This window comes from Wasmannia auropunctata, unplaced genomic scaffold (assembly GCF_000956235.1).
Source record: "Wasmannia auropunctata unplaced genomic scaffold, wasmannia.A_1.0 LD336088.1, whole genome shotgun sequence".
In the NCBI taxonomy this organism is placed as follows: domain Eukaryota; kingdom Metazoa; phylum Arthropoda; class Insecta; order Hymenoptera; family Formicidae; genus Wasmannia; species Wasmannia auropunctata.
In genome coordinates, this window is record NW_012026802.1 from 1,047,777 (window position 1) to 1,063,570 (window position 15,794).

Consider the following 15,794-nt stretch of genomic DNA (forward strand, 5'->3'; position numbering starts at 1 on the left):
AGCACGATATATTCGGAGAACGAATACTCGTCACACGTTAAATTTACCTATAGCAGCGTTTCTGTTGATGATGTCTGTCAAGGGACATCGTATGTCACACTGAGACAGAAATCAATTCCCCCGAGAAAGGAGAGTAATTCTATTAGATACTGGTTGAAATCTGATGCGTGCGCATACATGAGGTATTTTCTTGGTCGCGCAGCATGCACCGTGATAGTTGAACATGTTGCTTATTGTTAGTCCAGAACCGGATTACAATCTACATGTAGATAAGCTAGGCTCGAAAATAAATATCGCTTCCCTTCCTAGGAAACTCCCGTCAGTGAAAAGAGTGAAAGATAAAAACGCAGAAATTAATGAAACTCTAGAAAACTCTAGAACTTTGAATTATTGGAGACGTACAGTCGTGAATCTTACCGGCTCGTATAACCGTTGCTCCGATTCTCCTTTCGGCGAAGTGTAATAATCTCCCATGGGAATTCCAAACAGTCTGACAATTTGACTCGCACTATTCGCAGTTCAGAGAGAGAAAGAGAGAAAGAGTGGCACTTCAGCACCGCAACGCTCTCACTAAACTCTGACAAGCCACGCGCAAGCGTCGATTGACGATTTTGTTTGTGATTTTATTTTTATTCCACAACGACGATAAGCAACGACTGGTCAGATTACACTTTCGTCAAATAATTGCGAAAAGAAGTGACTAAGAGACCGCACTTTTTTCCAAGATAATGGTGGGATATTGGCAATGACGGGATTATAACCAACGTTTTTCGAAGTTTACACATAAATGCCAGCAAAACTGCCAGCTCAGTTACAATCTTGGTCTGAGTATTATGCGATAATGTTTATCAGCGTTATGATTGACCTATTCCAATTTTTTAATAGAGTCCCGTAGATCTATAAAAAATACGTATACAGTATCTAATATCTTTGTAATACGTATCTTTCATGCTGATCCGTGTATCTTTCGTATTTCATCATGATAAAATTTTCTGATCGAGCATAACATTCAATAAAAACATTATCTATATAATATGTCCATAAATAAAATATTCATAATTAAAAATATATATATATTTTAAATTCAACCAAAACATCTATGTAATATCTCTCTTTTGTATTTATTATTACGGTTCATAATAATGTGTTTTATTTTTATGACTCTGGTCGACCTTTCGAATCCTACACTGTTATATCGTGATAATTATAAATACAATTTTCTTATCTATGTAAAATAAATAACAATGTCGTCAAAAAACTTTATAAGTCAAGTATAAAGACTAGTATAGTAAGTATATACATACTTACTATACTAGTCTTTATATATATATATATATATATATATATATATATATATATATATGTACATGTACTTACTATGCTAATCTTTATACTCGGCTTATTTTTTCTATCATCTGTTGAATGATGAAACTCTTGTTCATCATGACTTTAATAGAGATTCGGATAACAGATTTCATAACATCGATTAAATTAAGAAAAAGAATATAGTTAAATATTAAAATATTTGTCTTTCTTTAAAAACTTTAAGATTTCTTTAAAAGTTTAATGATTTAGAGTTACTTTTCCTTTATCTAAAAATATACAAAAAGTTATCCTAATTTTTAAAGTTTTTAAAGCGTATGAATAGGTTTTTAAAAAATTTATATTGCCTTTAAACATAAATAATTATAAAAACTTGGAATTTGTGAACAATCGTAAAAAAATGATAAGAGATATTATTATTAAATAATGGCCTTATCTTTAACTTTTATATTACAACAACTTTGACTCATAAATAAAAGGAAATAGATTGTACTTTAACCAACTGCCGATATAATGGAAAATTCAACGAGACGCGTTGCCATCAAGTTCAAAAGTTATCAAGTAATATTTATACTATTTATAGGTTGCTGGAAACATTCCTAGAAGTTTGATGAAATAATTTTTTTACTCAAGTCAGATAAAAAGAAATTCTATCATATCATTTTATGGTACGTCACGATAAAATATGTCACAATATAATTTGTTACAATATAACAAAGTTAATTTCTGCACTTAACATTATTCATTTATAAAGGTTTTTTAATTAAAATTGTTATCATATAACAAGTTTAAAGTAAAAATTATTATATCAAGTGATAGGAGTTCAATATAAAAATAAGAGAAATACGCAGCAAGAACATATTTAAAAAATATTACATATTTTTATATATTTTATATATTATTGAATACCAAGAGAGCAGAGATTAATTATTATCGGTCGACTATAAGGGAAAACTTGTCGATTACGCTCGTCCGATCACCGCGTCGGGGCGTAGTGATGCGGTGCAGATGCGATGCTTCACCGTTGGCACAACGACGCCAGGCATCGCGACGCCACCGTTATCGCGACGGCGCGACCAACAGCGGCGGCGGCGTCGGCGGCGGCAGCGATGGAGGCGGCGGAGGTGGCGGTACGACCAGCGACGGCGGCGGCGCACTGTGAGACTGATAGTCGTAATCATGCCACCCTGACCTCACGCACATTCCCGTAAGCACGGTGCGTGCGTCGACGTCGCAGGGGAAGATCTTTCGCGTATCCGTGGTAGGAGGATCCGCAAGTAGGAGGAAGTGGAGGATAAAGACGACGACGACAACGACGACGACGACGACGACGACGACGACGGCGACGGCGACGGCGACGGCGACGACGACGACGACGACGACGACGACGACGACGACGACGACGACGACAGCAACAGCGACAGCGACAGCGAGAACGGCATCCTCAACGAGTACGCGCACGAGCACGAAGCGGGGGAAGGTCGACGTCGCAACGGGAGGACCGGCCGGTCGCAGACGACAAGTCGTTCGTTCTGATACCGTCGTCCAGCCCGTCTCTCCCGGTGAACGACGTCGACGGGAATGGACGCGCGAGAGCGGGACGGGAACGCGCGCGCGGAGGATCACTGTGGAATCGACCTGTGTTCGCGCACGTGTCGATAAAAATTTCATCCCCTAGAAACAGAGATAGAACATTTACACGCGGCGTTGGAGCAGGCGTGAGCTCTGTGATTCGGAGCGACGTGTTACAGCGGGGTGCCGTTAACAGAGAAACCCTGTCAATCACGCGGGAACGTGCGCGAATATATCGATGCGATCGACCGCGGGCGCGTTCGATGATCGAGGAGGCGCATCGCGGAGTCCCGTCTCGTCGCTTCCGTCCAAAATCCGCGACGCGGAATCGCGGCGACTACGAGGATAATGTACACGCCGCGCGTCTACGTTACATGTGCGTGTGGAAGCTGTTGTCCTCGTGACACATATTAGAAATAGGGACGCCCCGTGTGCACTTGCGTGCGCCGTTACCGCCGCGGTGCCGCGTGAAGGCATTCAGTCCGACGCCGAGGAACCGGTGCACGCGACGCCTCGAAAGCGCGTATTTCCTCCCCCGCGGACACGTCCGGGTTATTCTTCGACGGCGCCGCGACCGGATAGACGCGTGCCGGGCAGATTCCGGGGGGGAGGTGCACGTGCGTCCAGCGAAGATCATGAAAAAAAGAGGGACGAGGGTGCGAGGCGACGCCGCCGGCGCTGTACGTCGCACGTGTTACTCGGACCGAGCCGGATCGATCGCCCGGAAGTGTGCTCGAGCCCGACGCTGGTGATATGCGTCTTATTCGCCGTGTGCAGATTTTCGCGAGAGCGATCTTCGCGGACGAGCGATCGTCGTCGTCGCGGTATTCGCGCGAATCGGCTCTGCTCGCGTGAGCCGATTCCTGCGTTCTATCTTCGCGTTCATGCAATCTCACTCCTTTTCGTTTGGAGTGCTGGTGACGAAAGTGAATTTATTGTGTATATCATAGATGTACGTGGTATCATCTATAAGGACGAGTTGATTATTACTGAATTGGTGAACAAGTGTTCGACGATGTTCGAAGGCATTGGTCATTGGTGCGTCGTCGAAAAACGTTCGATTTGAATCCTTCGTGAATTCGAACATGTATCCGTTGCCAGTGAGACATCCTGTGATCTCGAGAGGTATAAGGCATATATACTATCGATGTATAGTAATCTTCAAAAAGAACTCGCATGCAGCTGGTTTTTTTTCGTGTCTGCTGTATTTCTCTCTTCGTGAAATTTCTTGGAAAATTAGAGCGAACGAATTTGAAGTTAAACGAGAGTAAACGTGCGAAAGGAGGAAGACGTGAAACTTTTAATTGAGGCTCCGATTTCTCGCTCGCCCAAGCTAATCGGGGGAAGCTAATCGAATCTGGAGCACGCTCCCGTTTCAAGCGGGTCTGCTCTATTTCGACGAGATTCCTCGATGCGGAAGTCTCGATGTCTTAATACATTCGCGAGACGAAGATTCGCCGGCGCGACACGGTCTCTTAAACAACATGTACATTAGGTAGCGACAGAGAAAGGGGTCGTGATGATTTATGTATCTTTTATTAAATCAAGAAGGAGCTCGTTTTATTAAATTAAATAATATTAACAGTGCGATTAAGTAATATTAACGTCGTGGTAGTAGGAAATGAATGCCCTCAGTTTAGAGAGAGATGTGTAATAGTTTCGGCTAATGTTAAATATTTCATCGTAATGACGGTGGCTCGCGTTTCTATTCTCTTTATTGTATTCGTCTGTCGGCAATTCAGCCTCGCCGTGCCGCCATGTGTCGCCACGCAATAAACAGACAGGTTGTGCCATTCGCCTCGAGACTCGAGACTGTCTTCGTTGGCACAGTTCTCGTCGCCTTTTCGGGTAACAGATCCGCGCGAAGTGCAACGATAGCCAGATCGCAACGGCGTCGCTTTCCTCGGGATTACTCGTCGTAACCCTCACTTTCAGAGAGGCAGAAGCGCGCACGCGAGAGAGGGAGAGAGAGAGAGAGAGAGAGAGAGAGAGAGAGAAAGAGGGGAAAGGAGGAGGATTCTTTCTTTCCTCGCCGCGCAACTAACGAGCGCAGCTCGGCCGTCACTTTTCGTTACCATCATTATTAATAGCGGACACATCGATTAATTGATTTATGTTATAAAAAAGAATGGCACGCGTCGATAAATAATGACGCGTCTCCCCGTCCCGTCGTCCCGGCCCGTCCGTTTGCCGTCAATAGAGCGTAGCGAACCTCACGGTAACGTCAGACGTGTACGGATCATCGACTCTGGCTCGCCTCGGCTTTCAACGTGTGTCGTACCCTCCGAGCCCCCTCCGAGGCCACGCTCGGAGCCTACCTAGTTCTTATCTCACGTTCTCGCGGGGGAGTAACTGACCGATATCGGCGCCGCTACACGCGCTCCATTAAAAATGCAGCCCTACAGAGGCCGCAGTCTATAGACACACATTCGCGCGGCCGCGTGCGCCGTACCCCTCTTTTTTTTCCTCCTTTTCCCAGCCGATCGAACACACCACCAACGCGTTCTACCCCTGTGTTCTGTCCCTTTCTCCTAAATCGCACTATGAAGACATGAACCGGCCTTTTCGCGACGTTCGCAATGGAATCGCCGTTAATTCTGTCAATTCTGATACACTCGCTCGCTCAATTTCACACGTTAATATTCCATGGAGAAGAGATTCTCCCGAAATTTCGATACTCCGACAAATCGTGTCTTCCCCTCGCTTCCCTAAGGAAAGCACATAATTCTTCCGAATGGGACACATGATCTATCGTGAGTGCATGACCTTGAAATCGTCATTCTTCCCTCGCGCGTCGAGCGTCGAACGGTATCGACGGTACCCCGAAGGCCGGAGACCGGCCGGCGATAATAGCGGAGAGCATCTCGGGCCACTCTCACCGCGACCCGCGTTCCGCGAATCCTCGCGATGATTTTCCGTGGCGGTGCGAGAACTCCAACTATTTATAAATGGTCGGAACCCGGTCGCATTGGCGAACGACTCGAGTCGACGGAGCTGCCGCCTCGTGCAGCCGCAGCCGCAGCCGCCTCGTGTGGGGAACAATTCGCTACCCCATGGTAAAAATAGAAGCTCCTAGCCAGCTAGCCGAACTCGAGGCTAGAGCTTAAGGCGCGCGCGGCACCGCTCTAGCCACGCTAGAGCGAACGGACGGACGGACAGACGGACAGACGTAGGTACGGACCGGCGCACCGGCGCAACCGAGCTTGTGCCCGTGCGGATGCTGACGATGATGCTGATGTCGGTGCCGTTGCTGCCGATGTTGCGCACCGAGCTAGAACCACACCGTCCGCCGCCGTCAACGTGAAGAAAGCGCGCCCGCGCGCGCGCGCGCGTGCGAGATCCACGCGTGTGTGTGTGTCCACGTGCGTGTGCCTGTTGGTGTATATGATGTGTACATGTGCATGCGTATGCGTGTGCATATACATGCGTATTGAGAGAGTTCGGCTCCGCTCTGCGTTTTCCTCTTCATGTTACTTCCACCTCGCAACCCGTGTCTCGAGATAGACTCAGTGTCCGCCGAGGCTTCATCGTGGGTCCAGTCCCGTGGATCTTAGTCATCGACCGTTCCACCGTAGGTAGATCTCCTCGCGGGTGACTCATCAGAGAGAGCCCGATCGGGTCTTCGTTTCCCGAAGAAAGCGTCAGATCGAAAAGAGAGGAGCTTTCGTGCGGAGGAGTTGGACGGACGAAGATAGGGAGAGAGAAAGAGCGAGTAAGAAAGAGAGAGAGAAAGAGAGGGAGAGAGCGAGCGAGCGAGCGAACGAACGAGAGAGAGAGAGAGAGAGAGAGAGAGAGAGAGAGAGAGAGAAAGAGAGGCACATTCCGAGCGGATCACGGATGCTTATAGAAGCGTTGCGTAACGGCGTCAGGCGGACAGCAAAATCGCGACTCCGACGGGCTCGTTGTCTCGTTCCGATAATTTCAAAGGGAAACGTACATCGCGCGCGCGACGAGTTCTCGCGAATCCTAGAGCGATATCCTATGGTGATTGCCGTAGCGCCAAAAGTTCCCGAGTGCCGTGTGCATGGTGCTGGATGCGCGTCACGATTCTTCGAGAAGCCTCGACGAGTCCCGATCCCGTTGATTCATGATCACGGGCGGCTGTGGCGACACGTGTGCGTACATGTGCGTGTATGCGAGTGAGTGAGAGAGGTAGACCGACCAGGGTGATAGCATAGTGACGTGGCCCGAGGTGCTTCGTTTCGTGGTGATTTTAGGCGGGGGTTGAAAAGACGAGAGAAGGAAGATAAGAAAAGTGTTCGAGAGGGAAATCTTGCACCCGACGTATCGATTGCACGTATCGATTCGTAAAATCGAGGCTCGTCAAGGCCGCAGGTCTCTTGAGCTCTCTCGATCACCCGGCACCGGAAGAAAAAGAGAGAGAGAAAGAGAGCGCCATGTAACGTTCCGCGTTCGAGATCGAGAGACGTAGATCCGCGCTCGTCACGTTCGCGCGCTCTCGCACGTTCGGTTCTTCGAAGTTGTACTAAAATTAAATCCGGGGCCCAGGCGCGAGACTCGCTGATTCTTTTCTCACGTCCGGCTTCTCTCGCGCGGACTGCGTTGCGATGACAGGCGTGCCTTGAGGATTCGGGAGCGCGGTCCAGACCAGAGACCGGCGCGCGCGGGATTTAAACCCGATCTTTCGCTATAGGACAACAGCTCCGCCGCCGTGTATCGCTCGTGTCCCGCCACGTCTCGCAACGACGTCGACGATAAACGTGCGGTCGTTACGGCGGATCAACGTTCGATTCTTCGATGCTATTGTAGAGACCCGGTGGAGGCGGACGTGAGAAGGCGGCGGCGAGGGCGGCGAAGAAGATTACGACGACGTCGAAAAAGAAGGTGGCGGAGAATGGAGTGACGTACAACTGCGCAAGGCGCGTGCAGACGTTACTGATGAGCGAGCACGAGCACGAGCACGAGCACGACGACGATAACGATCACGAAGACGAAGACGAAGACGAGGGAAACGAGGGAGTCGAAGAGTAGTGGTAGACGGAGAAGAGGGGAACGAGGAAAGCGCGAAAACGAACGACAGTGCCTGCGGTAACTGCGAGATATGCAGCAACAACCGCACTCCGGCCAGCAACCGTCCGGGGGGGCGCCGAACGGGGTGGCGGGGGGCGCCCAATTGCCACAAACAGGTGGCATAAGTCCGGCGCAACCTGGCGCGACCGGTACCGCCACCAATCGCGCGCAAGTTAACGGGGGCAGATTCGACTTTGACGACGGTGGGACCTACTGCGGCGGCTGGGAAGACGGAAAGGCCCACGGCCACGGCGTGTGCACCGGGCCCAAGGGTCAGGGCGCCTATTCTGGCAGCTGGCACTTCGGCTTCGAGGTATCCGGCGTCTACACCTGGCCTAGGTGAGCGACCTATCGTTGATACCGACTACTTGTTTGTTCGCGCTCGTAGTGCGCTCCACTAGATTGCAGACGCGGTAACGGTGCCTTATTAGCGCTTCGCATATTCCACGATTGTTAACTATTTGCACGCGGCACACGAAATTACTAAGGATCACAATAAATTATTAATTCCTGTAATATATGTAATCCACGATGCTCGTCTGGTTACGCGCGTTTCGCGGAACGAATTAATCTTGTATTCTCTTCGCGTTGGTGCACTCCCGGGATTTGCACAACGACCGCCGCTCCTCCGAGCTCATGAAGGATTAACACTGAGCTCGTTTGCGCCGTGACGAGTGTACGGTTTTCAGGCTGATTATCCGGTATTACGTTACTGCCACCGCGCCTGCTTCGCGTTAACAACGTCGCCGGCGTCGCGAGGTAAACGACTACCGAACGTTACACGCCGCGAAAGTAACGTAAGTCCGACTTGATGCTATTTCGAAAGATCGAACTCGAGTTCGCTATTTGTAAAAAAATTCCTCGGCAAGACCCTGTCGAACGTTTTATCGACAATTTTCGCGAGTCCCCGAATTCACGAGACTTCTGGCGTCGCGTGTGGCGCGTGATGTGCGAATTGCGGACCTTGACACGTATCTCGGTACCTGGGAGGGAATCTCCCGATCCCTGTAAAACTGGGTCACCGTGCGCAAGGACAACCGGAGCAGGTCACCGGGATCCGAGTCGTCAGGTCCTAGTTCAGGGTCGCCGCGGAACAATAACCGTCGACATTTTCGGGGATAATTGCGGACGTTGATGATCAACATTCACATCGTGTTAAAGATAAAAGTCTTTTTTAAATTTTTGGTGAAATCAATTTACCAAGAAGCCGTGATGGAAGTCTTTCCAATAGAGTCTACAATCTTAGTTTCGGTAAAAGAATTGCAAGATATAAATGAACGTTCAGATTCTTCGAATCCCAAATTAAAATGCACCGTCGAAAATCGTTAAACGTTTCTCGCGAACAATGACGTCATCAGCGAGAAATATTTCAGGTCATTTTCTTCCATGAATTTCGAGCAAAAAATGGCAGGATGTGCCAGTATTCTTGATCCGACAATCGATTCTGCGTTTTCGGACTTCACTCGAAATTAATTAGAAAACACAATTATTAACTGTTTATAAAAGAACCCTGATTCATGAATACTATATAAAATGAGGGTTGTAAAGTAATTGCAGAACTACCCTATTTGTTTTTCGACAGTTAGTTTTACGCGGGGGCATAACGAGACGGTGCGACAATTAGGAAAAAATTTTATGGTATCCACGTGCACGCGACACGAAAACTCGGAAAGGTTTTAACGATCGTAATTAGGGTTTCTAGATCACGCACACAATGGTAATGTTACTGAGTAAGATAAATGGAGATATAACAACAGTAAAATACTGTGCAATGATTTCATTTATGATATTTGCAAAGGAGCTATTCAATTCGATGTAAAAAGAAATATTTTTAACATACATATTTAAAAAAATATTAGTTAATATATTGTTGTACAGTTATTATTATTTTATTAGCGATATTAATTTTAAATCATTGTTGCGTCATATTGTATACAGGTGATTTTCTCGAGATTATCCTCGGGGATTCTGAGATGTGCTTAAATGAAAATTCATTTCTTATTACCGCGGTTTTCGGAATAACCAACATAAAAAAAAAAAGAGAAGAAATGAGGTAAGAACAAACGATGAAGACCTCTCTTCTTCCCGACCACGTATCTAGGCCGAGAGAATTCGCCGTTTCGTTTCCGCGTAAACTGGAGCAAGGTCCATCTTTAGCTAGCAACATTTTCCGACACAACTTCTCGATCGTGATGATACTCGAAGACGAAACCGAGGATTTCGCGAATCGAACGAAGCGTGTTGCCGACCATTATCGTTCAAGGAACGTTCGCCTCACGTGTCTAGAATTTCACTACTGTCCTGTTTATTTCCGTTTCGTGACAAGAACGCGTCGAGTATGCGAGAAATCTCCCAAAATTATTCATCACACATTGGACCATCGCATTGTCAATTATGACTTTTCAAGATATAAAATATTCTTTTCATTCATTCATTCTACAATTTAATTTAATATACGTAAATATAATAATATAATTTAAACGTTATCCATAATTAAATTACAGAACATATCGTATGGACAACTATAATTAATGTAATAATGCAACGGATCGCGTAATATAATGATAAAAATTTTTATCACATGACAGACTATCGTTAAACACGCGTTTACGCAAATACACGACACTTATAGAACTGTAACAGTTTTCCACGTTTATGTAATAAACATCAATCTGTGCAGCTTTCACGTTTATGTAATAATCATCCACAATCATCCATAAAAACTTGGCCATCGTTCGGACAGGATTAATCATTTTCTTTCAAAAGATTTACTACAGATGTTCTTAAAATCTTTCTTGACATTTCGCAGAAATTGTGACAATTAAAAGGGAATAATTAAATTATATTTGAGGCTGGATTTGGGAAGATTTTCTGTGATAAAAAGCAATAAGTTCAGCGTAAAAGTGAGGCTTTAATTGCATTTGATAGAATGTTCACTCGATTAGCTCTTCCTTTGATAATTATAACTCTCATAAAAATATCTTAAAAGAAGGATCGTAGGCGGCGCAATCACTTTCTACGTTGGCACGAATTGTCAAGCTCGCATTGTCATTCCGTTCTGCATATCCAACAATGTGAAAGCAACGTCGTTATCATTGTCATCGACGGCAGTCGGCGACGCAGTCGGCAATTATCGGACGCGCTAATTAAACGGGTTTTCAGTTAATAAATGCGTGGGCAAGAATAGCATAAATAGCGACGTGATCCTTGAACCGTAACTCTTAAGGATATTTTTGCGAAAGCTCTATCGAAGACATGATGACATTATCTCTATAATTTTTTTTTAAGACTTCCCCTTAAGGGGAGGCAAGCTGTTTTAAAAGATTAAATTTCGCAAATTGCATTTCAGCGGGTCAGCCTACGAGGGACAATGGCAGAACGGCAAGAGACATGGCCTGGGTATGGAGACCCGTGGCCGTTGGCTTTACCGGGGAGAATGGACTCAGGGGTTCAAGGGTCGTTACGGGGTCCGGCAGTCTACTACCTCCACGGCGAGATACGAGGGCACATGGTCCAGCGGTCTGCAGGACGGTTACGGCTCCGAAACTTACGCCGACAGCGGTGAGCCCCAAGTCTATTTGACACGTTCACAAGTCACGATCAACGTGACTTTTTTTTTCCTATAAATTATTGAATACAGGAAGTCTCTGAAAGTCTTACGAATTAGATAGACAAACAGCGAGCTCTCCTTTATAAAAATAATAATTTTTATGCATAAAAATATTATATAACTGGAAAAGAAACGTTTCGAGTTTTGTAATTACTTGATTGAAAAAAAAATTTATTTTATTTCGAAGAAGAGCAGAATACGCTTTGAAAGCATTTTCAGAAATATATAAGCTAATAAAACAACCTTCGTGATACGATTGTCCTGTGCCGATTCGTAATAACAGTTAATATCATGTGCGTGAATACTAATATATTTTATTCGGTTGTGCGGTTGTACAAAATTCGGCTTTATTGATTTCGCATTAAATGTGACCGCCGTTAATAAATGGGCGCTTTCATTCACGAATGAAATATTTTGTTGGACGTTAAAATGCACGCCGGAAATTCTCCTAGGGTGCTCGAGAGCGCCGGCCTATGAAGCGAGACATCGTCAGTAAATAAATCACGGTGTTCTTTTAATAAAGCATCGCGAGGCTGACTTGGGAGCGCGATAAATAAACAAAACAAGAAACGGATGTGGCAGAACGCCTCGTCGATTTCGCATTATCTCGGCGAGATATTTAGCTGCGCCAAGATTGATGGCCGACACGGCGGCAATTGAGGTGCGTCTACAAAAATTGATGCAGTATTTAGAGAGCGGTCTTCTTCTTTGCCTCTCGAATTCCTCTGCTTACAAAGACGTCATTGTCGAGCGGAGTATCACATCACAACGAGGTTTTACTTGAAACGTTGCGTGTTATATAAAATCTTATTCGGTTGTATCTAAGAGGAATCGTTTCCACGGTGAACCAATCAATCCTGGCAAGAGGTTCGATTTTTTATTGTTGCGAGTGAAACTCATAAGGAAACATAATCGCAACAGATAACGCCACTTAATCGATATCGCTTGCAAAAGTCTTTTCGAGAAGTGCCAGGATTGATGATACTGCTGCGCGACGATTGCAGACGTTTCTCGAAAATCGATGCGACCTTCAATAGATTCTTACTCGTTCCAGTCCTTACGAACCGTCCATTCGTTTTTTTTTCTTCCCGAATATCTCTCCCTCTGGCACGATGCGACTTCTCATCCTTAACTCTCGCCCCGCTATAGCATCGCAAAATTCAATACATCTTAAACGTCGTTAACCGAGACTCGGTCATAATTTCTCCGCTGTTAAATTCTAATTTGCCGAATTCATTTAACTTGGCGGCGAGATATCGTTAGAGGCAATTTTCTGTAGTCGTTCCAGTTACGAATAAACGACACGCCATTAAACGAAGTCGCACTCCAGCCGTCGAGGAAGTAGGACTTATTGTCCAACCGATCGATCATCGCTGGTGAAACATTATAAAGTATTCACGTGCTATATCTACCATAAGAGATCGTACAGTGTTGCACGCTCGCGTAACATGAAATATTACCGGCGTATTAATTAAGGATGATATCGTGTTCTCAGACCTGTCGTTTTTCTCGCGGGATAAACTTGTTCTCGCCCGGAACGTTAACGGTCGCGGCAGATGCTGCGTCTCAGCGTGTTGTGAAAAGATTGCGAGTAAACCAAATGGAAAATCTTCGCCCTGTAACTCTTTGCGCGGCGGAGTTTCGCCGTTATTCATCTCACGGCGACGAAATACTTCGAAACTCCCAAACGTAAACTCGAAGGCGAATTCTCGCGATTCCCGCGTACTCTTTGGGAGAGACGATCGAAACGAGGCAAAATAAATGCAAAGACTTCGCGTGCTTCGCGATGTGCAATATCCTTCCCCCTGATGAGTTTATTCCGTACTCTCGCAGCATCCCGATTGCCGCGCGATCAACGAAATCTTCCGCGCGAGAGCCACCGGAATTCAGAAACTGGAAATGCTTCTGACATGGCCACGTCATGTCGAACACGCGCGCGTACATTATGCTCGCACGAAAATAGCACATCCGATCGCTCGACGCGAATCAGTCGACTCGATATTTATCAAACGCCACCCAGGTTACCCGATCGGATTTAATGCTTTACAGCTTCGAATGTATCTCTAATGAGTCACTATAAGTCTCTTTCCGCTCCTTCCGCTAGACCGTGGTCGATTTAACCAATTTTTTTTTTTTTACTGTCACGTAAAAATATATATCTCGAGATACATCTGTCTTCCAGGATAAAATATATCCCTTATTATCCGTTACAATTTTCTGAAGATGGACCAGCTTAGCACCTGAAAATGCGGGCGGCCTGATCGTCCAGGGTCTATATAAAGCGCCGAGAAACATCGGTCAAAATGAAATACGATAAAACTTATTCCGCCATTGCCGGCCACATCGCTCACTCTTTCTCATTCTCTTTCAAATGTTTTCCATCTCTTCTCGCCTTTTGCAACGGAGATAAGTGAAGTGCTGGCGCTATTTCGACGCGAGATTGAACCGGCACGGCGCGCGGCGGCGCGGTGGAGGAGCCGCGGCAGTCTCCTATCGTGAATGGACCGGATGTCGAGACGTTTATCGTGAACGCGAACGCGGTTTATGTACACCCGCCGTACTGGAATGTGCATCATGCTCTGTCGTTCCGAAACAGAATAAGAATAATTACAGACAGATTGAACAATTTTCAATACATTCACTCGGATCTTCTTGAGGGAAAAGTGAACACCCTGTTGTTAAATATGATTCGTGTTAGTTTACCCCATCCTGCGAAGTAAATTAAAATGATTCCGTATTATATCATATTAATCTTTCGTTAGGAAAGAATACCGCCAAATTATATCAAATCACTCTCTGTAGAAGATGAATCATTCTTTATATCCAAATTCCCTAATTTGATACAATTTATTGTCAAGCATCAGTTTTATTAGGTTTATTTCATTCGTTATTATAGTATATCTGTTTTATTGAGGATCATCTTCGAGGGTAAAACCACTTTCTTCGAAATTGTCGTTCTAAACGCGCGAACACGTGGCTTGCGATTTGGAGTTGATATCATGTTGGGTTAAAAGATGGTTAATTATTTGAAGTGGTTCGTTATTCAGTATTTTTTTAACAAGCGCAAATGTTTGAATCGACAATATATTATAATATATAGTACGATGTAACAAAATTATTCTCAGATCTGTATTCAGCTAAATCCTGCCATCTAATCTGATCTAAATCCAGCCATCCTGCGGAGTAAATTAAAACGATTCCGTATTATTTCATATTAATCTTTCGTTAGGAAAGAATATCGCCAAATTATCTCAATTCACTCTACGGGGGATGAATCATTCTTTTATATCCAAATTCCTTAATTTGATATGACTAATTCATTGTCAAGCATCAGTTCTATTAGGTTTACTTTATTCGTTATTATAGTATGTACATCTGTTTCATTGAGGATCATCTTCGAGGGTGAAACCACTTTTTTCGAAATTATTTAAACGCGCGAACACATGGCTTGCGACGTGGAGTTGACAATATCATGTTAGATTAAAAAAGGGCAGCTTAATTACTTGAAGTGATTCGTTATTCAGTATTATTTTTTTGACAAGCGCAAAATTTTGAATGGGCAATATATTATAATATATAGTACAATGTAACAAAATTATTTCCAGATCTGTATCCAGCTAAATTTTAATTTCAGTAAAATCGTTCTTTGCGTGTACAGACGCGGCGTGTATTTGAATGTGTCTTCCGGAGATATTTCCAAGGATTAAGATTTCAGTCGCTATGCGACATCACGATGCGAGATAAGAAGCGTGAAAGAAGCATGAAAAAGCGGGGAATGAGCAAGGTGCAGCACGTGTGTATGCACATCGCGTGGAAAAGGGCGAGTCCACGTAAACACGACGAGGGTTCCCACCTACGCTGACGCGCGCGGGCGCGCCCAACTTTTCCGCGAAGGCGCCGGTTGGTTCACCTCCTAGTTTGAACCTCTCCGCGGCGGGTCAAGGTTACATCCACCGGGTCTTTCCGTTCTCCGTTCTACCGCCGCTTCTACCGGCGCAGTGTATATGTGTGTGCAGATCACTCTCTCCTCTCTTCGACGTTAAAATAAAATCTACCCCCTTGCCCCGTTGGCGCGCGCGCGTTACTCGCAGGTCACGTTGTTGCGACGCTCTGGTTCCTTTCGTGCCCTCACTCGAGATTCTATTATACCAGGACGGACATCTCCGCTCCCATGGCCTACACATTTATTTCACCTCTCTCTATACGTCAACTCCCGATTGAGCATCTATTGCAATCTGCGATGCAATTTTCCATCATG

General features: G+C 45.4%; 2 protein-coding genes across 7 annotated transcripts in view; one reads left to right on the plus strand and one right to left on the minus strand.

The window, feature by feature from the left end:
* Positions 1–15,794, minus strand: part of LOC105448184 (cytochrome b5) — a 51,261-nt gene that overhangs the window by 2,638 nt on the left and 32,829 nt on the right. Inside the window, exon 1 of one of the 6 annotated variants that reach the window (XM_011686621.1) lies at positions 418–614. The exons of 2 other annotated variants lie outside the window; for them this stretch is intronic. Coding sequence is in view for 1 of the 4 variants with exons in the window: in XM_011686615.1 (XP_011684917.1) it covers positions 48–88 (41 nt within the window). In the remaining 3 variants the exon portion in view is untranslated. 3 more of the 6 variants (XM_011686618.1, XM_011686619.1, XM_011686615.1) reach the window with 3 other exon arrangements.
* Positions 7,958–15,794, plus strand: part of LOC105448183 (junctophilin-1) — a 35,005-nt gene continuing 27,168 nt past the window's right edge. The window contains 2 exon segments of the mRNA XM_011686614.1: positions 7,958–8,265; positions 11,276–11,487. Of these exon segments, the coding sequence (XP_011684916.1) occupies positions 7,958–8,265; positions 11,276–11,487 (520 nt within the window).